Below are 24517 nucleotides of genomic sequence, written 5' to 3'. Positions count from 1 at the left end.
TTAATCAAGCTTGTGTTCATAGAGGCGGTGATGCCATCCAACCATCTCATCCTCTGTCGTCCCCTTCTTCACCTGCCTTCAATCTTTCCCAGCCTCAGGATCTTTACCAGTGAGTCAGTTCTTCACATCAAGTGGCCAAAGTATTGGAGTTTCAGCTTCAGCATCAGTCCTTCCAATGAACATTCAGGACTGATTTCCTTTAGGATGCACTGGTTGGATCTCCTTGCAGCCCAAGGAACTCTCAAGAGTCTTTTCCAACATCACAGTTCAAAAGCATCAATTCTTCTCACATCCATACATGACTACTAGAAAAAAATCATGGCTTTGACTAGATGGACCTTTGCTGGCAAAGTAATGTCTCTGCTTTTTAAAATGCTATCTAGGTTGGTCATAGTTTTTCTTCCAAGGAACAAGTGTCTTTTAACTTCTTGGCTGCAATCACTATCTGCAGTGATTTTGGAGCCCCCCAAATAAGGTCTCTCACTGTTTTCATTGTTTCCCCATGAAGTGATGGGACCAGATGCCATGACCTTAGTTTTCTGAATGTTGAGTTTTAAGCCAACTTTTTCACTCTCCTTTTTCACTTTCACCAAGAGGCTCTTTAGTTCTTCGCTTTCTGGCATAAGGCTGGTGTCATCTGCATATCTGAGGTTATTGATATTTCTCCCAGCAATCTTGATTCCAGCTTGTGCTCCATCCAGTCCAGCGTTTCTCATGATGTACTCTGCATATAAGTTAAATAATCAGGGTGACAATATACAGTCTAGACATACTCCTTTCTCAATTTAGAACCAGTCTGTTGTTCCATGTCCAGTTCTAACTCTTGCTTCTTGACCTCTATAGAGATTTCAAAGGAGGCAGGTCAGGTAGTCTGGTATTCCCATCTCTTTAAGAATTTTCCACAGTTAGTTGTGATACACATGGTCAAAGGACTTGGTGTAGTTAATAAAGCATAAGTAGATGTTTTTCTGGAAATCTCTCACTTTTTCGATGATCCAGCGGATGTTGGCAATTTGATCTCTGGTTCCTCTGCCTTTTCTAAATCCAGCTTGAACATCAGGAAGTTCCCGGTTCACTTACTGTTGAAGCCTGGCTTGGAGAATTTGAGCATTACTTTGCTAGTGTGTGAGATGAGTGCAATTTTGCGGTAGTTTGAACATTCTTTGGTATTGCCTTTCTTTGGATTGGAATGAAAACAGACCTTTCTAGTCCTATGGCCACTGCTGAGTTTTCCAAATTTGCTGGCACATTGAGTCCAGCGCTTTCACAGCATCATCTTTTAGGATTTGGAATGGCTCAGGTGGAACTTCATCACCTCCACTAGCTTTGTTTGAATTCATGTCTCCCAAGGCCTACTTGACTTCACATTCCATGATGTCTGGCTCTAATTGAGTGATCACACCATCATGGTTATCTGTGTCGTGAAGATCTTTTTTGTATAGTCCTTCTGTGTATTCTTGCCCCCTCTTCTTTATATCTCCTGCTTCTGTTAGGTCTATACCATTTCTGTTGTTTATTATGCCCATTTTTGCATGAAAAGTTCCCTTGGTATCTCTAATTTTCTTGAAGAGATCTCTAGTCTTTCCCATTCTATTGTTTTCCTCTATTTCTTGCACTGATCAGTGAAGAAAGCTTTCTTATCTCTCCTTGCTATTCTTTGGAACTCTGCATTCAAATGGGTATATCTTTCCTTTTCTCCTTTGCCTTTTGCTTCTCTTCTTTTCTCAGCTATTTGTAAGGCCTCCTCAACAACCATTTTGCCTTTTTGCATTTCTTTTTCTTGGGGGTGGTCTTGATCCCTGTCTCCTGTACAGTGTCATGAACCTCCATCCATAGTTCCTCAGGCACTCTGTCTATCAGATCTAATCACTTGTATTTATTTGTCACTTCTACTGTATGATCATAAGGGGTTTGATTTAGGTCATACCTGAATGATCTAGTGGTTTTCCCTACTTTCTTCAATTTAAGTCTGCATTTGGCAATAAGGAGTTCATGATCTGAGCCACAGTCAGCTCCTGGTCTTGTTTTTGCAGACTATATAGAACTTCTCCATCTTTGGCTGCAAAGAATATAACCAATCTGATTTTGGTGTTGACCATCAGGTGATGTCCATGTGCAGAGTCTTCTCTTGTGTTATTGCAAGAGAGTGTTTGGTATGACAATCTATGAAATGCTCTGCCTATTATATACTTATGTTAAGGCAGTCAAATTGACTGTAATAATTGTCTTAATTTATGACCAAGTCTTCTTTGTTGGTTATCATAAAATGTCAGATATGTTGTCTATTCTCCACTCCTGATGCCAGAGTCTTTTTCAGTGTCTCTTTTTCACCAGGACCACTGCAAACGGATGTTGATTGAAAACCCCACCTCCTGACTAAAATGACCCTAGAATGACTTAACCTCATTTAAATAGAGAGCTATCCTTTCTCTATTTATAATCCTCAGCAACCCAACTCTTCATATTTAGTCTTTCTCATATTCTCTTGTTGAATACTTTTAAGATGTTATTGTACATTTTTTTACAGTTTAAATTTATATACAGAAAACATAGTGTGTTAACAGCATATAAATCATCTCATGTCATAATATATTCAGACTAATGCTAATACTCTTCCACTTCTGTGGATCTCTGTTCATATTAAACATATTATATTTATCATAAGACCGTCTTCATGTGAAGAATAACACCAAAGTTAGTATTTTCATGAAGTGAGAATTTAAAAAAAATGTTGAAACCCAAGTATAGTTTGGATACTATAAATTTCTTTATTCAAATTTATATCTAGCTTTAAAAAGTCCATTAAAGGAGATGACAAATTGCTAATCTATTATGTTTCCTGGTAGGTATATATTTTAGATAGCTTGATGACTTAATATATTTATATTAATACATATTTACAAATGTTTGCAAAATAAATTTATACTAGAAAAACAAATGATAGCATGCTATCAATACAAGAAATAAAGCCTAAGGCTTGTATAATGCAGTAAGTTCTATTTTTAGAGCATTTGCCCATCAGTATAAACGATATATATGATTCTGAGATTTCACAATTTTGGCATGATACTTCTAGATTTGTGAATGTTGCTGTTTCTTGGATGGATAAATAGAGGACCAAAGATTATATCACAACAAAGGACAAATAGAAAATGGTAAAAACAGGATGATGTTATACATTTTGTTATATGACTGTATTTTTTTAATTAAAATGCAGTATCTCTACATCTATGAAGTGTGTGCAAGTATCAAGAATGTTCTATTGCTTATTAGGTGAACCAAGTCCTCCGTCCATACATGGACAGCCAAGCAGTGGGAAGAGCTTTAAGCTGAGTATCACCAAACAGGATGATGGTGGAGCCCCTATTTTAGAATACATTGTGAAATATAGAAGTGTAAGTACCCTGTTTATTATCATTTTGCACAGTGTTTTCAACTTGCATTAAATTTGCATTAATGCATAGATACATCAGAAGTAAATGCATATTAAATACATTGTTGTTAAACAATATAAACAGTTCTCATAGGAATTCAAATGCTAATTTTCCATTGCTGAAATTCATCATTATGTATTATAGAATGTTTGCTTGTTTTCGTAAAACCTAAGCATAGATAATCAAAATAACATGGTGTTCATGTTGTGATTTCTAAATCACATGTTGTTCATTTCTTGCCATGGTATTCATCTTGTGATTTCTAAACTTAGCGACTTTTCAGAAATGAAATATCATTTTTCCCTTTCTTTCTGAGAAGTTTAGCAGAATATTTCACCTTCCATTCTCCTTGATTTTAGTAACTTCAAACTAAGCTATCTTTTCAATTGTAGTTACTTTAGGTAAGATTAAGAAATCATACCTCAAAATTACTTCATAATTAATTTTTATGAATTATTAAATTTTTATTGACTCAAAGTACATTACTATTTAAATGGATTGTAAAAAATAAATCACTCTAATCAACACTTAACAAATAATGGCCACATTTAACTTGAGAAAGAGAGAATAGATTTCTTCAAGTTTAATTAGCACTAACTAGTATGGGATTTTGGACAATTCAAAGCTGCTGTGGTACTTGTCATCTGTATAGGGAATGAAGGATCTCTTGTTTTACAGTGATGGAAAAGTCACCTGATAGACTCTACCTTCATCTGAAAAATAACACCAAAGTTCACTAGAGGTGATTTCTCTTAGCAGCTTTACCATAAAAACTATTGAGTATTTAGTGTGGAATATGTTAAAAGGTGGAACACAATTTTATATTAAATTCTGTGGAGTTTATTTACTAATGGTTATTATTATCCCTGGCTCAGTGGTAAAGAATCTACCTAAGGCAGGAGATGCAGATTCAATCCCTGGGTCAGGAAATTCCCCTGGAGAAGGAAATGGCAACCCACTCCAGTATTCTTGCCTGGAGAATCCCATGGACAGAGGAGCCTGGTGGACTACAGTTCATGGGGTCACAAAAAGTTGGACATGACTTAGTGACTAAACAGCAACATGATTATCCCCATAATAGCATATCAATTCTATTCATTTTTTTCCTTTTCACCCTTTCAAAATTCACTTTAGTGTGTTTAATAAGTTCCCTTAAGCCTATTTCCTTTTCAAATGCATGTGCTACTATTTAATCCATATATGTCTTTTTATACTTATATCACCTACTCATTTATTGTAATTTTTGAAGTGTAACACCAAATTTAAAAGTTTATCTAGCTTCCAGTTGTCATGATGACATTTTTGTATTTGCTTTTTGGTGTCAGTGTAATGGTGCCCTTACAAACCTGGTTGAAAATTATCCCCCCTTTTTCACTACATCAGGCATACTTTGGAAATTTAGGTGATTGTATTATTTTTAATTTAATTTTTCTACCTTCTGTCTTACTAATGTTTATGATTAGCCCCATAATGTCTCAATTTCATGCTTATGTTTACTGAACTTATTACTACTTTCCAAGTGCATTATATTTTATAAAACAGTACAATTGCTCCTTAATAGTAGGTAGATGAATTTTTAACTGTTTTCCCACAAATCCACAATTTTCTAAGTTATAATAGTGTTACTTAAACATCTAAATTTTGAAGGGTAGGAAAACAGGGAGTTTAATCTTGAGTGGCTTATGTCAATATTTAATTTTAGACCTCAGTTCAACCTTTTAAATTTCTGATTGATATCCCCTTCCTAGGACCTCTCTCTGTTACAGATTTCATGCTGGGGATGATGAACAGCTATGTGTCTCTTAGGGCCAATCTGCTATGGAGGCTCCATGCCCCCATTCCAAAACAACTCTGAGTGGCTCACTTGTTTCTCTCTGATTCTGATGGCGTCTTAGTAGTTAAGCCCAGTTTTTTGGTTATTCTTACTTGGCCATCTGGAAACTCTTTGAAAGTGAAACAGTCTCTCTGTAAGGGTCACAGGCTTAAAAGAAATTAGTGGAATTAAACTGAGAGAAAAGAACTTGAATGCAGATTGTGGCCTACCATTGTACCCAGAAGAATTTATGAGGCAAAATACAAATGGATGCTAAGAACTTCAGTATAACCTCAGTAAACCCCAGTAAACTTTCAGATAAACCTCAGTAAAATCCCAAGGTGAACTCAGAAATTCAGTAAGTTGTAAAAATATGTTTAAAGTACTCTGTGTATGTATAATTTCTACCTAAAACTAAAAGCTATGCTTGGCTGTCTAAAGAGTTGATATTCGAAAAACCACAAATGTTTTATTGAGTTTAACCAGAATCATTAATTCCGATTGATGATAGCAAATGTGATTTCAGATTATATCTTTTCTTCATCTATTAGTGGTTTTTTATTACTTAGCATATATATTTTAGGAATGCTGTGATTTTGTTCAGCTATACAGTCAAACATGCAAATTGCTTCTCCCTGTGTTCGCTCATCCTTCGCATGCTGGCTTTTGTCTTCATGTAGATTATATTGTATACTGAGGTGTTGCCCGCACATCTGCATTTAGAACATGAAGACAGCAAAAGGAAGAAAAGGCTCAACAAATCTGTTTAAGATGAATTTGTTTTTCCAGCAAACTCTACACAGTTTTCAAAAGCTCCATCAAGCAGAATTAGAATTATGTCTCATTAGAGAGAATATGGCTCATGACCATCTAAATGAAAAGTATAATATATGGGAGGTGGGTCAGCTCAACATTGGCATCTTCAGCATACCGTTAATTACCTTTGTCATTATAAAGTCTGTATTAATCTGCTAGGTATATCATAACATAATGATACAGACCAAGAGGCCTTAGCAACACAGATGTGTTTTCTCACAGTTATGGAGTCTGAAATTCCAAGATCAAGGTGTCAGCAGATTTGTTTCTCCTTAGGCCTATCTCCTTGGCTTGTAGACAGCTCCCTTCTTGTGTTTTCACATGGCCCTTTTTTCTGCGCTCACACATCTCTCGTGTTTCTTCCTCTTTTTATGAAAATATAAGTCCTTTTGGATTAGGACTCCATTCTAAGGACCTCATGTAAGATTAATTACCTGTTTAAAAGCTACATCTCCTAATAGAATTGCATTGGAGGTTAGAACTTTAACATATTAATATGAGGGGGTACACATAATTTAGGCTCTAGCAATGCTGTCTGTCATGAATCCTATATATCTAAAAAGACACACTATTGGCACTTTGGGTGCGTGACAGTGGGCCATCCAGAACTCAACCACCCATCACAGTATGTGTAGCATCTCCCAGCCCCACTTACTCTATTGCAAATAGTTGAAACCAAAAATGTTCATTACTGTATCTGTTTAGAGCCAATAAGATTCACAAAATGGACATAGACATTCAAAGGGAAATATATGTATATGTTTGAAAACATAAATTGCCACAAAAAATGCTGCCAAAATGTATTGTCCTTTCCTTAATGAAGATTAGAATTAGTTTTGTGGGAAACATACATGGACACAAATAACTATAGTATTAAGTATAATAAGACTAGAAAATTTTTAGAGATTCAAATTTACAGCGGTCGTCAGGGTATTTTACCTGTACACATAGTTGATGTGACTTAGATTAAGATTTGAACAAGCACAGGTTTGTTTATTTTTTTTCTGTCAGTAAATCTCTAGCTTCCATTATTTTACATTTTTTCCCCACCTAACCTCCAACCAACCTAGTATTAGCAATGCCCTGCTTTTGCCTATTTACTCAATATGTAAGTTTACTTTGACAATAAAAGAACATTTTAGTTCTTCCTCAATTCTATCTCATTTCTCATAATGATACCTTTCATCACCATATACTTACTTTTAATTTTCACTATCCAACTGTTTATTACTACCAAAATTCATAGATCTCTTTTTTTCTTTTTTTTTCCTTTTATTTTTATTAGTTGGAGGCTAATTACTTTACAGTATTGTAGTGGTTTTTGCCATACATTGACATGAATCAGCCATGGATTTACATGTATTCCCCATCCCGATCCCCCCTTCATAGACCTCTTTTTAAAGATCAAAAAAAAAAAGGAAGTGAAAAAAAAAAAATTGAAATGATTGTTAACATAATTTTAACAAAGCAGTAATTGACTAGTAATCGATTACCTGGCTACTACACTAAAGCCTACTGGTATTTTAGCAGATAACACTGCTTTATTAAGGAAATTGGGCTTCTATGGAAAGATTTGTAACAGTAATTCCTCACACCCTTTGTATTACAAGGAAGGTATTGCTAATTTTTTTTTTTTGGTATTGCTAGTTTTTAAACCAAAAAAAAAAAAAAAGAAAAATATATAATAATATATAAAATGACATTTTTGACAGTTTTAAATGGACAAGCTGAAACTTAAAGAATTTGAATTACCTAGTCATGAGTGTCAATGGGGAACAAAACATGAATCTATAGTCAGAAACAATTTTGCAACAGTAAGGGCTGAATTTAAATATGCCTGCGGAGATTATATTGACTCCTCAACAACTCTTCTATCTTAACTCAGCCTGCCTATCTACTTTGCCTCCAAAAACAGCCATTCTGATTCACTTCATCTTTACCAAATCATTTAGTGGTTTGCCTTGTATGGGTTTTCCAGGTGACGCAGAGGTAAAGAATCTGCCTGCCAGTGAAGGAAACCTGAGAGATGTAAAGTTTTGATCCCTGGGTTGAGAAGATCCCCTGGAGAAGGAAATGGCAATCCACTCCAGTATTCTTGCCTGGAGAATTCCATGGACAGAGGAGCCTGGCACACTACAGCCCGTGGAGTTGCAAAGAGTCAGACAGGACTGAGTAGTGACTGACCACGCACACATGCCTTGTACTCCAAAACACTAAGATAATCTCTGTATCCCTATGTTTTTCTTTCCTTCCCTTTACCACCTCCTCCATCCTGCATACCTCATACTCTGCAGGGTCAATTGCAAATTCCAAAATTCAGTATAAAGTTATATTCATGTGGTTAAACAATATCCCATCTTTGGAAGAAATAATTTTCTCCACATTTTCTTTTTCAATAGGTCACTTTTCATGTTAAAAACTTACATGTTCAAAATTAGGTCGCTAAATGTGTAGCAGTATTTGCCTTGACATTTGCACTTGTATTGAAATAATAACTATTTCAAAAATAGCTTAATTATCTCTTTTCTTTGTATGATTCCAAGCCATTTCATCTATTAATATTAGTTCCTCAAAATGAATGAATTCCACAATGGAGTAAAGAGCAGTTGAACAACTTGAAATTTTATTTAGGTATATGCAGTGGATTTTTTAATTGGACAGCCTGTAGGGAAATTAAATAGGTAAATTCAGAAAGTAAGGAACATGCTTATGATTTTTACTTGATTGCTTCTTTGACCCTATCTTTCAACTCTTCTGTGCACAGGACTATATGTTTTATAATCTAGGAACAACAAAATGCATATAGTACATACCTTATGTGAGTGTTGACTTATAGCAGATATCATATCTGAGTATTTACACCTGCCTTTCACTGGAACAGGAAGACCAATAATATTGTAATATAGAGAATGTTTAACTTCCTATAGATAATGAATCAAGAAACATATTATTGTATATTGTCTTCTAGTAGATAGAGGGGGCTTCCCTGGTGGTTCAGATGGTAAAGAATCTGCCTGCAATGCAGGAGAACCTTGGTTGGGTTCGATCCCTGGGTTGGGATGATCTCCTGGAGAAAGTTGTGGCTACTCACCACATAACTTTGTTCAGTGGCCTATTAAGAAGACAGAATTTATGAGAACAGAACTAGGGTAATAAAAACAGATAGATGTCTCCATAGACCCTTTGTGAAAATTAACATCTCTAATAAGTCAGTGAGATTAAACAATATATTTGGAAAATAAAGACAAACATTAACGTCATGATGTGTATAGAAAAATTAAAGCAGTCATTTCACATACAGAATATTTTTACCTACTTCATATCGTAGTGTCAATAAAACTCTACATAATTTACTGTGTTTTTATATGCTTTCATCAGTTTTTCACTTTTCTAACTGGATGATAGGTATCAGATCCTAACTATCACTTAATTGTGGTAAATTAAAAAAATTGCCTGAGCTAAGAAGGGCTATATAAAATAATGTAACATCAATTTTGAGGAATATAGGGGCTAACGACACTGCTCTAGCATATGTTTCTAGGTCATAATTGACCTTCTTAAGCTTGACTAAGTATCTCAATGGCCATAGGGGAAAAAAGGTAATTTTGAAAAAAAGTATTAAAATTATAAATAAGTAGAATTGAGATTTTACTGTTGAGAGAAGTTATTTTGTAATCAATTGTAAATAATTTGCTAATAACTAATTTTTAGATTTAGTTATATTTAGGTGTGTATATTTACATTTATTTAAAGCCATCCAGTTACGTTTTGAAATATTTTCAACCATTGAATAGCTATGGACATTAAAGAGTCCTAAACTTTTTTGGGTGCTTTTTTCTTTGCTGCTAGTGAAAATAATTGTTTGTAATCACCCTCGGACTTCCCTGGTGGCTAGGACAGTATAGCCTCTGTCTAGAATGAGGGAGACCTGGGTTCGATCCCTGGGTTGGGAAGATTCCCAAGAGAAGGAAATGGCAACCAACTCCAGTACTCTTGCCTAGAAAATCCCATGGACGGAGGAGCCTGGTGCAGGCTGCTGTCCATGGGGCTGCAAAGAGTTGGACATGACTGAGCGACTTCACTTTCACTTTTCACTTGTATTGATAGCATCAAATGGACTAATTGTTTGAATGAATAAGTACATTGATGACTTGATGAATAAGTTGGTCTATATTGTGCTATTATAAATGATCCTATATCTAGATTAATAAATACAAGAAATACTAAATATAAGGGTAAAAAACTTTCACTGTGTGAATTTTCACAGAATGTGAGAACACAGAAGGTGATGAGTAGGAAAAATTAGAACTTATTTTTCCCTCAAGGTGTACCTGGATGATGGAGAATAGAAATACATGGAGTCCAATTTACAAAAATTCACCAAGCTTCAGTACCTGAAAGAAAGGCAGTTTAAATCAGCTATAATAATACTTAAAAGGGGGTTAGAACCTAAAACTCTCCTAAAAATTTCCAAACCTTGCATCTTTCCCAGTCATGGTGGAATGTGTGTGTGTGTGTGTGTGTGTCTATAAATTATCCAGATTGCTAAATCACCTCTCATATTCAGAGTACCAAGCAGAGCTTCAGAGAATTATGAGCCTTCTTAAAGTCATACAAGTACCAGGAAGTCCAGGAGTCAGAAGATGCCTTGCATGAGAACACAAAATCTTCAATTGAAACACATTGGAATCACAGGAACATCAACATTCATCGTTAGTAGGAGCTCACCTTGTCTGTTGGCCTTCCCTTTCATAATTATTCAACTTTTACTCAAAATGATAGTGACCATATATATTCAGAGGCTTTGAAAAGAAACTTAGTGGATTTCTCATTATGAATAAAAACAGTCAAGGAATAACAAGTCGAGTCCATAAATGACAAAGCCAAGACCCTCTCTCTCTCTCCTTCTGTTTCCTCTCTAAACAGAGGATGGCAAATCTTTCCCTAAATACTAATATTTTTCAATTGATTTCTGTTTGAGTGTAGTTGATCTATAATATGTTGTTAGTTTCTTCTGTACAGCAAAGTGAATCATTTATACATATACAAATACCCACCGTTTTTCCACTTCTTTTCCAATATAGGTCCAAAATAGGTCATTACAGAGAACTGAATAGAGTTCCCTGTGCCCTACAGTCAGTTCTTATTATGTATTTTGTGTGTAGTAACGCCTGTATGTCAATCCCATCTCCCAAGTTATCCCTCTCCCCTCCTTGATGCCCCTCATAACCATGTTTGTTTTCTACATCAGGAACTTTTACTGGTTTTAGATAGATTCATTTGTACTATCTTTTAGATTCCATATATAAGCAATATCATAGGCGATTTCTCTTTTTCTGTCTAACTATTCACGCAGTATGATAATATCTAAGTCCATCCATGTTGCTGCAAACGGCATTAATTCATTCTTTTTTGTGGCTGAGTAACATTCCACTCTATCCTTACCACATCTTTGGGTCTCCCCCATGGCACAGTGGTAAAGAATCCATCTGCCAATGTAAGATATAAAAGACATGTGAGTTCAATCCCTAGGTAGGGAAGATCCTCTGGAGTAGGAAATGGCAACTCACTCCAGTATTCTTGCCTGTGAAATTCCATGGAAAGAGGAGCCTGGTGGGCTACAGTCCATGGGGTAGGAAACAGACAGACACAATTGAGAGAGTGAGCACACACACCAAATCTTTATTCTCTGTTGATGGATGATTAGGTTGCTTCTATGCTCTGGATATTATGAATAGTGTGTTGCGGTGAACTTTAAGGGGCATATATCTTTTCAAATTATGTGTGTCTTCTGATATATGCCCAGAAGGGGTATTGATGGATGATATGGTAGCTGTATTTTTAGTTTTTTAAGGGATCTTTGTACTGTTCTCCCAATTGGCTTTACCAATTTACATTCCCACTGAAAGTATAGGTGAGCCCTCTTTTCTCCACACCCTCTCCAGCATTCATTGTTTGTAGATTTTATTTTTTTAATGATGGCCATTCTGACCAATGTGACGTGATGCTTCCTTGTAACAAAGAAGAAATAAAAAGCAAACTATTTAGAAAGAAATGACAATGAAACACAACTATACAAAATCATGTTGTTATTCAGTCGCCAAGTGGTGTCCAGTTCTTTGAAACACCATGCACTGCAGCACACCAGGTTTTCTTGTTCTTCACCATCACCCAGAGTTTGCTCAAACTCATGTCCATTGAGTCAGTGATTCCATCCAACCATACCATCCTTTGTCATCTATTTCTCCTCCTGCCCTCAATCTTTCCAACCGATAGGATGTTTTCCCCTGAGTCAACTCTGCATCAGGTGGCCAAAGTATTGGAGCTTCAGCTTTGGTATCATTTGTTCCAATAAATATTCAAGGTTGATTTCCTTTAGGATTGACTGGTTTGATCTCCTTGGAGTCCAAGGTACTCTCAAGAGTCTTCTCCAGCACCACAATTCAAAAACATCAATTCTTCAACGTTCAGCATTCTTTATAGTCCAACCCTCACATCCGTTCATGACTGCTAGAAAAACCATCAGTTCAGTTCAATCACTCAGTCGTGTCTGACTCTTTGCAACCCCATGGACCGAGGCACACCAGGCCTCCCTGTCCATCACCAACTCCTGGAGTTTACTCAAACTCATGTCCATTGAGTCAGTGATGCCATCCAACCATCTCATCCTCTGTTGTCCCCTTCTCTTCCTGCCCTCAATCTTTCCCAGCATCAGTGTCTTTTCCAATGAGTCAGCTCTTCACATCAGGTGACCAAAGTATTGGAGTTTCAGCTTCAACATCAGTCCTTCCAATGAACACCCAGGACTGATCTCCTTTAGGATGGACTGGTTGGATCTCCTTGCAGTCCAAGGGACTCTCAAGAGTCTTCTCCAATGCCACAGTTCAAAAGCATCAATTCGTCATCACTCAGCTTTCTTTATAGTCCAACTCTCACATCCATACATGACCACTGGAAAAACCATAGCCTCAACTAGATGGACCTTTGTTTATTTCTCTGCTTTTTAATATGCTGTCTAGGTTGGTCATAGCTTTCCATCCAAGGAGTAAGTGTCTTTTAATTTCATGGCTGCAGTCCCCATCTGCAGTGATTTTGGAGCCCCAAAAAATAAAGTCTGACACTGTTTCCACTGTCTCCCCATCTATTTCTCATGAAACAATGGGACCGGTTGCCATGATTTTAGTTTCTGAATGTTGAGTTTTAAGCCAACTTTTTCACTCTCCTCTTTCACTTTCAGCAAGAGGCTTTTTAGTTCCTCTTCACTTTCTGCCATAAGGGTGGTGTCATCTGCATATCTGAGGTTATTGATACTTCTCCCGACAATCTTGATTCCGGCTTGTTCTTCATCCAGCCCAAAATTTCTCATGATGCACTCTGCATAGAAGTTAAATATGCAGGGTGACAATATACAGCCTTGAGGTACTCCTTTTCCTATATGGAACCAATCTGTTGTTTCATGTCCAGTTCTAACTGTTGCTTCTTGACCTGCATACAGGTTTCTTGCGAGGTAGGTTAGGTGGTCTGGTATTCCCATCTCTAAAAATTTCCATAGTTTATGTGATCCACACAGTCAAAGGCTTTAGCATTGTCAATGAAGCAGATTTTTTTTTTTTCTGGAATTCCTTGCTTTTTCTGTGATCCAAAGGATGCTGGCAATTTGATCTCTAATTCCTCTTCATTTTCTAAACCCAGCTTGTACATCTGGAAGTTCTTGATTCACATACTGTTGAAGCCTAGCTTGAGGGATTTTGAACATTACCTTGTTAGCATATGTATTGAGCACAGTTGTGCAGTAGTTTGAATGTTCTTTGATTGCCCTTCTTTGGAATTAGAATAAAAACTGACTTTTTCCAATCCTTTGGCCACTGCTGAGATTTCCACATTTGCTGGTGTTTTGAGTACACCACTTTATCAGCATCATCTTTTAGGATTTGAAATAGCTCAGGTGGTATTCCATCACCTCCACTAACTTTGTTCATAGTAATGCTTCCTAAGGCCCATTTGACTTCACACTCCAAGATGTCTGGCTGTAGGTGAGTGACCACACCATCATGGTTATCTGGGTCATTAATACCTTTTTTGTATAGTTCTGTATATATCCTTGCCACCACTTCTTAATCTCTTCCTCTTCTGTTAGGTCCTTGCCATTTCTGTTCTTTATTTTTCCCATCTTCGCATGAAATAGTCCCTTGGTAATCTCTAATTTTATTGAAGAGATTCAAGTCTTTCCCATTCTATTGTTTTCCTCTGTTTCTTTGCATTATTCACCAAGAAGGCTTTCTTATCTCTCCTTGCTGTTGTTTGAAACTCTGCAATCAGTTGGGTATACAAAATTTATTTGACACAGCAAAAGTGGTTCTAAGAGGAAAGTTTACTGCAACACAATCTTACCTCAGGAAATAAGAAATCTCTCAATTAAGCAACCTAACCTTACTCCTAAAGTAATTAGAGAAAGTAGGACAAGCAAACCCAAAGTTAGTAGAAAGAAAGAAATCATAAAGATTAGGGCAGAAATAAATGAAATAGAAATAAGAAAACAATAACAAAGACCAATGAAACTAAAAGCCGGTTCCTTGAGAAGATAAATGACATCAATAAATCTTGGTCATACTCATCAGAAAAAAGGGGGTGGGGTGGGGAAAGGACTCAAGTCAATTAAATTAGAAAATGAAAAGGGAGACGTTACAACTGATATCTATTTACTGATATCATGATTTTAGAATAATTTTTAAAGTGTCCCCTTAACTGTCATATGGCTCTGCTGCCTATGTTTTGACAAAAAGGATTGCTTAAGAGAAGCTATATCAAAGTAAATGACCATTTCTTTTTAGTAGCTGCCCTTCAACTTTTAATTGGCTTATTAATAATAGCTCTATTCAGCAAATCATCTCATTAAATTACCTAGGGGAACGTTTTGCAACTAGATTATCTTAAATTGTTCCCTCAGCATTTAAATTCCGTAAATCAGGCACTCTACAAATGCATAAATGAGATTTTGATGCCTGGGGGAGTATTTGTTTTTTTTTTTTTTTTTTGGGGGGGGGAGTATTTGGTAACACCCACTTTATTTTTTCCTTATTCCCTAGGAACAGCAATTAAGGGATTAAAAAACCTCCTTGTCTAATGGTGAATGGAAAATGAAATTGATTTAAATTGGGGAAAATATTAGAGCTCCTTTTGGTTCCTTTAGGCCATCAGTCCAACTATCTAAAATGATGGAAGGGCTTTTAATTCATCATATTAAGAGCCTCAACAATTGAGAGTCAAGTGATTGGTGATTTAAAAGTCTATCAGCCTGTCTTGGACTGATCTGGAAGTTTCACTTCAAATACTCAATTCTCAGAAATATTTTTGGAAGATTACCAAATCTTCCAAGAATAGGACATGAAGCCTATTCATCCTTCTGAAATCCAGATATCAGCTGCTGGCTTATTTTCTGGCTCTTTCTGCTACATCTCCATTCAAATCCAAAACAAAACTCAACTCCAAATTTCCACACAAATACTCACTTTCTCCAATATTTCATAGTTAAATAGAATTTATACTGAATTATTGGGTAAGGGGATGCCCACCGGGGCTATTGTCTACTGCCTTGTGTAACCTTTGTCCTTGTGTAACCTTTGTCCTTATCTAATTCTTCAGTCTTCCTTCTTCTCACCTTCTCCTCTCTGAATGTGTGCGTACATACAGTCTATAATGTATCACATATTTTATATGTATCTTATGTGCTGTATATGTATGTTTGTGTTTATAAGTCATGTATCACATATGATCTAAAATTACTTTTGAGTGGAGATTTTTGTAGCTTTTTTTTTTTTTTTGTCGATACCTATAACAATAAACATAAAGTGGCTATTTTTACATCTCCCAGTGGTTCTGCATCTTTCTGAGGTTTTCAATCATTGTGCCTATTTTTGCAATTTAAAACTTCTGTGAAGGAATCACATCTTCATTAACTCAGTGAGGAAGAATGAAAAGAAAAATGGAACTGGAATTTCTTATTTCCTATTAAGCAGGAATTACCTCCCCCGAAAAAACCTTCCTGGTTCCTGGACTCTCTTAATCCTTCCTGATGTTAATATATACTCACAAAACACCTTCTTGTTTTTCAGACTTCATGTCCTCCTTCTGTGCTGGTTTGTAAACTCAGAAATAAGTGTTGTACATTCTTGCTAACTATTGTGTTCATAGTTCTAGAACAGTTTCACTACCCTACCAAAGACTGAATAATTGATGAATGAATGATAAAGAAAGCAGATGTTGGGCTAATCATGGCTAATGAAACAGTTGTCCCAAACACTTAAAAAACACACCGGGGATCCTTCCTTAAATTTACTACTCATTTAGTGGCTTAGATGAGTTGCAAAGATTTCCGGTCCAAATTGTTGTTTTCCAGTGGCTTTTCTAGTACACTTTTAACACTGGCTACCAGCCTAGTCTAATAAATTGATTTATATATATACTCCTTGCTTATATGATAATTCTAAGTGCTTGTCCAAAGTCTCTGGCCTCACTGTGAGAAGGGGAGTAATATCTCCAGTTTTAGATGAAACAATAAAAGAGACCAAATGATTTCCTTTATAATAAAAGTTCTGCAGAACCAAAAATAATTATAAAGAAAAGAGAATCTTAGTATGGTACCAAAGCTGTAATGAAGTCTTATCTCCTTTTGAAGGGTACTTCATGTTTATATTATTGAGGCTATCAATTTAATGCAATCAAGAATTTAACTTCTATGATTGATTTTAGATAATAAATCCTCAATTGTCACCATAAATGTAGAAAACATTATTGTTTTTTCTAGTCAAGTATATGTTGTAAAATATTGGCTCAAAATTAAGTAATAATAGACTGAGCTCTGAGGTTAAAAAAGGATCTATCAATGGATCTGTTGATCTGTCTATATATCTATCAATATGGCCAAGTTACAGTATCTTTATAATTACAATTCTGGTTAATTGAGATTTTCAATTGCAGTGATGAAATATTAGATATGTGATTAGATATGTTATTTCAGAAAATATCATTTCAGCTCTGTATAGCTATTATAGAAATAGGGCTTCCCAGGTGGCGCTAGTGGTAAAGCATCTGCCTGCCAATGCAGGAGATGAAAGAGACCTGGGTTCTATCCCTGGGTTGAGAAGATCCCCTGGAGAAGGAAATGGCCACCCACTCCAGTATTCTTGTTGGAAAATTCCATGGACAGAGGAGCCTGACAGACCACAGGCCATGAGTTGCAAAGATTTGGAAACACTGAGTGATACACATACACGTTATAGAAATACTTCCTCTTTAATGCTAATTAACTATTTGCTAAGTGGTTATGATTCTTAATGCCCAGGAATGCATAATTTACTCAGTTTTCCTCATTGCTTCCTCATGAAAGTGAACAGAGACAGCTGCTACCCTTGTTTCTGTAATAGAGGTGAGGGACAGTGGCAGAGAGATTACCGTTTCAACACTTAACCTGTGTTCAGATTGTTAACACACAGCACAACTGAATGTTTGCATTGTTAAAGATAGCTTAATCCATATATTATTTCAATTATTTGTGACTGAAATCATAGTAGTTTTTTTCAAATAAACGGTAATTCAAATATCATGTGTCCAAAACATTTATTTTAGAAAAAGAATCAGGATTTAAGTGTAGAATATTATTTCTTATTCTAATAACCTATTTAAAGGTAATAATTTTTGTTGTATGTTGTTTCATTATAAGTCTAAAACATAGTATTAAAAATGATGGTTAAAATTTTAATCTATTTTTAAAAATCCAGACTTTATTTTTAACACACCTCCTCCCATGTGCCCCAAACAATAGTCTCTGGTAATTATTTTAATGAACATATTAAGCTTTTTCTATATATAGTATTTTATAGTCCCTATTTACATAATTATTAATAATTGACAAAGTGGGTAAACAGCAATTAATGTATGTGAAATTAAAAAAAATCTTAATGGAGGTGAATTATCATTTGAATCATCACGTATTAGTTATGAATCATCATTCTTCAGCAAATTTAAAAAGCATTAAATATTTAGTGGGGGAAAAACCTTAGATATAACTTCATCTATATACAGTTTAATTTATCTGAGGGGAAGAGGATATTTCCTTTTTTGATTTTAATAAACCCACTCCATTTCAAGATAAATTATTTTTTTAAAGATCACAACTTTAGTGCATGGGTATTGACAAAATATGTTTGTATGACTTTGCAGAAAGATAAAGAAGACCAGTGGTTAGAGAAAAAAGTGCAGGGAAATAAAGACCACATTATTTTGGAGCATCTACAGTGGACAATGGGATATGAAGTTCAAATTACAGCTGCCAATAGATTGGGATATTCAGAACCAACAGTCTATGAATTCAGCATGCCGCCTAAGCCAAACATTATTAAAGGTAAGCAAACCATGTGCCTTTGTAGGCTAAAAAGAAATATGATAGTATCTTTTATAACACTTCTGTATTTTTTTCTTGATATTGAAAACATAATTTTATAGCAGGAGATGTACATTCTAGGTTTTAGTCATGGTTATTTACATGTCTTAGTCATGATTTCTCAATTTCTGTTGCCAGAAAGATTGGTTCATTTGTAAATGCAGTTTGAAAATTTTAGACTTTAGTGGTTGAAGTGGTAGAGAGAGAATGAGCAGAAGGGGAGGTTGGAGAGTAAAAGAAATTGTTAAAAATCAACATGAAAAATATTCTTTGAGCCCAGAAAAAGCTTTTACAAAGGCGAAAACTTCTCTGCCAAACACATGGGGCCCAGTCCTCCACTTATGAGATATGGGCAAAGATAATGATGAGCCCATTTATGCCTGACCAAGCAAGTTGTGTTTGGAAAGATAAACTCTATCACACGATGAGGCAGAAACAACCACAGATACCCCTTAGAAAGAACAGTGAATAGAGTTTCAAAGAAGCTCAAAACATTTCAAGCCGCTCATCATTGGTAGTCACAGCACACTGGTGACTACTTTTAATAGTTAATAGTGCTTACATCATTTTATGCTAGTGATATTATCAAAATCTGTAGAAGGTATATCAAAATTTTTTTTCAGATACATGCTATAGAGGTGAATATGCAAGAATTTGTCCTGACTCAAGTCAGTCAACTCTGTCAGTGAGTTGTCATGTTGGTCATATTTTAGTATTAATTGTTCCTTCACATATTATATTTAATATTTAATGGTAAATTCTATACATACATGTATATATACACATATATTTTTATATATCAATGAGACATCAGAACTCTATATTCATAAATATGACTTATTTAAGTCATATTATAATCAAGTATCAGTATTATTGCATAGTATTTTTGAGACTGGGAAACAAAATTTGTCAGTTCAGTCATGTTATTTAATCCTCTTGTAATTTCATATTAATATTAGTTTCATTGGTATGGCTTTGTTATATCATACATCATTTTTCAATTGAATGCAGATTTATACAATAATCTTTCTATTAAAAAGTAACTATTATTGCTTAGTTTAAAATTAATTTATATCATAGCTTTGTATTACATAATTAATATTTCCAATTATAACTTGAAATTAGGAAGGTGGAAGTATCTAGAAATAATGTGGATAACTGAGTATCTTATATTGTAGTGGCACTTTTTATAATTTAGAAAGTACTTCTGCATTTATGACCTCATTTTCTTCCTAAATCTGAGTTGAGCAAGGAAGAGCTATCCTCATTTTACAGATACAATTTTAAGAAGTTAAAGTATTTGTTCAAGATCAGAGCTACTTTAAATCATATGAGAAATTCCATGTCCTTTAAGATGATACACCTAAATAAGAAGAATGGTTGAATGAACTATCTAGTTTGTTGTTTCTGTGAGTGCTAAACATCAATATCTGCTTCTACAGTTAAAAGGAATAACATTTGTAGTAATTATTCTCTATGAAGATATCAGACCATGATATAAATATGATTCTTAATCTGAATCAGAATCTTCAAAGGAAGATTGCTAGGGTGAAATTCATCCCCTTACATTTTTAATTTAGCTCATATACTTGGAGTGAATAATTACTTTTATCAAGATTAAAATGAATATTTTATTAAATGAAAGGCAGTATTTTAGTTATACTTTATACATAAGATACAAACTGTAAGAAAAATAACTAAATAGATTTCAGGCAGGTTACATTATACTCCCAGAGTTCTTGCTATGCTATTTTATAAGACACTGTTGTTAATAAAATGAATAGTAAGTATAAACCAAAAAGTAAATAAAGACAGACTATATATGTGTGTGTATATATATATGTATGTGTGTGTGTGTATATATGTAACATATATATGTAAGCACAGAAATAAGTAATGTATGCTATGATGCATTTACTATAAAAATTTTTATTTTTATTTTGGAAAGTCAGTTTGCAAGCACTGCCTAGAAGGAAAACAATTTATAGTTTGAACTTTGCTCATGTCATTTAGCTTCTCTTGACGCATATTTCCTAATCTCTACACTAGTTTCTTCTGGTTCTGTAATGTTAGGATTTATTCATTCATTCATTCCAGGTATTTATTAGAGTCTTGCTTTGTGAAAAGTACTGTGATGTGTACAGAGGAGTTATCTGTGCAAAGCACGAAACTGGCTCCTGTATTCAAAGACTGTACAATCTAGAGGGAAGATAGACATACAGCAAGAGTTAGAATAACCACCAAGTAATTACAACTAAGATATGCTGGTGCAACATGCTGCCAGCAAAGTCTTTGGCAAGTGTAGTTAGTTTATTGAGTTAGATGGGGGTTAAGAAAGGATTCCCTTGGAAAGTGACTTTCTGAAAGAAACTTGTAGGGAGTGAGCCTTCAAGGGAAATAAAGTTTTTGAGAAAAAAAAAGAAAAGAATTTAATTTTCTTTAAGACCTATCAAAAGCATGGCTGGAAAAGAACCTGGAGGTATGTGAACAAAAATAAGGATTCAGAGGGACCTGTGACCTATATAATCCAAAATCTTCTAAAAACCATATAAATAATTTTAAAACAGATCCTCAAAGTCATAAGAAATCATTTGAAGCAGGGAGTTTATGAGCATATGGACATTTTACACAGATTAATCTTGTTCATCTTGGTAGAAGCAAGAGTTGGATGAACATGAATGCTTTAAAAAAATGTGGTTACAGTAAAAAAAAAGAAAAGAAAAGAAAACATTGAATAAATTCCAGGCACACTGTAGATGTAGACTAACCTGCCTGTTTAACAGAGTGGATTCAACAGATATTGATGACTTATGAGTTTCTTGCTTGGACAGTTCTAACATTGTTGGTATTATTTCTGCAGGTAAAGAATCTTATAAGCAGAGCAGGATTTTTAGAATAAAAATCAAACATAAGATCAGTTCATTATTCATTAACTTTAAAATGTCAAATAGGTGTTAGGTATGTGTGTATGGAGATGAAAAGACAGCCATGACTTGGAAACAGCCCTGTGATGGTGTCAGCCTTACTAGTGACTGGTATTTAGTCCTGTGTGGGGATAAAACCACACAGTGAGTGATATCTATGCTCTGTGAAAAATAACTGATGTCTGTGATACTCATCAGTGCCTCCCAGTACCTAGAAGGGTGTCTGATACAGCATCGGTATTCACGGGGTGCTTGTTGAGTTATTGAAGACTAATAGAGTGTTAAGAGCTGCATCCCAGGGAACTATAATACACATGAAGAGGAAAGCAGCCCCACCCCACCCCCAAGGAGACTAAGATGTCATAGAGTTCCTGGAAAAACACAAGGCTGTGTTATATTGGAAGTTAAGGGGCAGTCGTATTTCCAGAAGAAAAGTTCTCAATCACATTTGTCCCTCCAGAAGCTGCTGAGAGGTTAATGAAACTCAGTTGAAAGAAACGTGAAGTCTGTTTACAGATGTGCTGAAATTTGGGGGAGAGAAATTAGGTGGAAATGGGCTGAGGATCGTATGGAAAGTTAGCCGGTTTAGACTCCATGTTAATTTAAGGGTTTCAAGAAGTTTTGCATGAAGGTGAGCAGAGCGGGGAAAATGTCAGTGTTAGAAGGATTTTTATGATGAAAAAGGCTAGAGCGTGTTACACAGCCAATGAAACAGATCAAACAGTCAAGGAAAAGTCACCGATGTACAGACAAAACTATCTGAGAAGGTAGGAGATAGAAGTCATACGCTCTAAACTCTACAGCTGATATAGCAGCGTACTGGAAAAGGGGAAGCAATAAAAGATTTATTTTATCTATAAATATGTTACAAAATAATGTATAATTTTTGTGACTGAATCCAGAGACTACTAAGGTCTCTTGGAAAGACAGATAAAAGATATACCCTTATAATTCAAGAATTGTTTGATTCAGCCCTAGGAGGATTCTTGGGGCAATTTTAGAAGCTGTGATGGTTGATGGTAGATTGGGGAGCCTTTAAACCCACAAAATACTGTAGAGTTAAAATTACGTATCAGCAAAACAACAACAACAATAACAAAATTATGTATCAGCAAAATAGGAAAAAAATATATTTATATACTTTCAGTATAGTTACTCATATAATTTCTTATTCCATTTTAAAACACACATTATAAATTCAAACATATTTTCAATCAGTTATATATAATAAACTAGCAAATCTTGTTTAATATATATAGTAAAGTAGCAATCTTATTTAATTGGAAAAATATATATGAAATTTAGAAGTTAATTTAGTTTTAATTTATATTTTAAACAGTGTGCATTATAGACTGTCAAAATAAAGTGTACAGACATTGAATTAAAAAACCCATTACTTATGTACATTCAGATATATTTAACTCTTTTTGTAAAGCAACAAGCTAAATCTAGAGTATATTTATTTGTTGGACTGAGGGACTATTTTTTAACAATAGGCTTACCTTACATTCATATGTAATACATTCTGTTCATAATAGTGGCTTTTCTATGTATGTATTTTAGTGGACACTGCATCAGTCCATAGTTTATAATTTGGACTTTAAAAATGTTTTATGATTAGTAATATTTCCCTATTCTCACTTATTAAATATGTGTTTATTTTGAATGTTGTGTCCCTTGATTCACATAAAAAGTGTACAAAATAACAGCCACAATCAATTTGGGATATTCATACAGCATAATTCTATCTCATTTTATTTTATAAACATTGAAAATATTCAGTAGTGATGACAAATTACTCTTGTAAAACTGACTACAAAACCATCTATGGAACTAGAGACTGATAAAATGATATTTATTGATTTCCTCTGTAATTTCAATGGCTAAAAATATTCCTAACGTGCTAGAATGACTATAATCTACTGCCTTAAAAATTTTTTGGTAATAAAATTACTCTGAAAATATTTATTGCAATTTCTTTTGGCTTTACAACATGTTTAATATTGTTTGTTTAACCAAAAAACCTGAAAAGCAAAAACCACATTAGTATCTTTTAGCAACTGCTTCCTTTTTCTTCTCTTGTTACTATGAACAGAACACATGTTTAATATTTACATTGACTCAATATAATTTGGTGACACATAATTCCATCCATATAGAGAGGTGACATAAATCATCACCAATAAATATATTGCTAACATTTTTTCAGTTAGTTTTTTATTATAATTAACTTTTTGATTATACATATAGTGAACTATAGAGTGAAATTATTTTGATGGCTTTCAACTCTACTTTCAACAAGACTAGTGTATATTTCATCTCCAAATAGCACGAACAGAAAATGAAATATTCAAGTTTATGGCAAATGCTAAAATGTTTTCTTAAGGTTATGATTGTTTTAGAATAAAAAGAAATTCTAAAATAATGGTGAGATTGAAGTTCAGTTAATGGGGAAGAACTTTATTTTAACAACGTGGAAATCTCAGCCAAGTCTAAAAACTAATGATACGTTCAAGACAGTATTTATTTGGCTTAGCACATAATATAAAAATAAATTTCTGTAAATTATTTTCATTGTCTTTCTCAAAATTATTTTAAATGAGCAGCAATAACATATGTGTCACATGTACCTATGGCCAATTGAGTTAATGTTCCTCGCTTCTATTCTTTTGCAAATGTTCACTGTATGAACTTATAATTTTAATTATATTTCTTGGTACTTCATTCATTATTAAAATATAACTGTTTTTATTAAATGTGTTTTCTAAGAAAATATGATAGCAAAAAATGTACTATTAGCAAACATTACAGAATATGAGCTCATATTTAAGTAACAGTGCGAATTTACCAGTGACACCGTAGAATGACTGGTGGCCTTTTTCTAAAAAGTTGTATCTTCAGTAAAACATATTTACAATGTTCACATTTGAGAAATCAATGATATAACTAATGTCTATGTTATGTGAAATAAACATTATTAATGTTGAGCCTCAGTTATATTTTTAATATGTGACAAATATGTAGAAGCATTTTATACTAGATTTTTTTATTCTTTGTCTTGTATCAAAATATTTTTTTGCAGGTAATTGGT

At 34.4% G+C, this 24517-nt stretch overlaps 1 protein-coding gene across 2 annotated transcripts in view; it reads left to right on the top strand.

The window, feature by feature from the left end:
* The window catches only part of NCAM2 (neural cell adhesion molecule 2), a 530165-nt gene that overhangs the window by 469984 nt on the left and 35664 nt on the right, over nucleotides 1-24517 (top strand). For both annotated transcript variants that reach the window (XM_043892666.1, XM_043892667.1), the window contains exons 14-15: nucleotides 3274-3395; nucleotides 18283-18463. In XM_043892666.1, the coding sequence (XP_043748601.1) occupies nucleotides 3274-3395; nucleotides 18283-18463 (303 nt within the window). The remainder of the gene's footprint in view (nucleotides 1-3273; nucleotides 3396-18282; nucleotides 18464-24517) is intronic.

This window comes from Cervus elaphus, chromosome 31 (assembly GCF_910594005.1).
Source record: "Cervus elaphus chromosome 31, mCerEla1.1, whole genome shotgun sequence".
Taxonomy (NCBI): Eukaryota; Metazoa; Chordata; class Mammalia; order Artiodactyla; family Cervidae; genus Cervus; species Cervus elaphus.
This window is presented reverse-complemented; position numbering and strand designations above follow the sequence as displayed.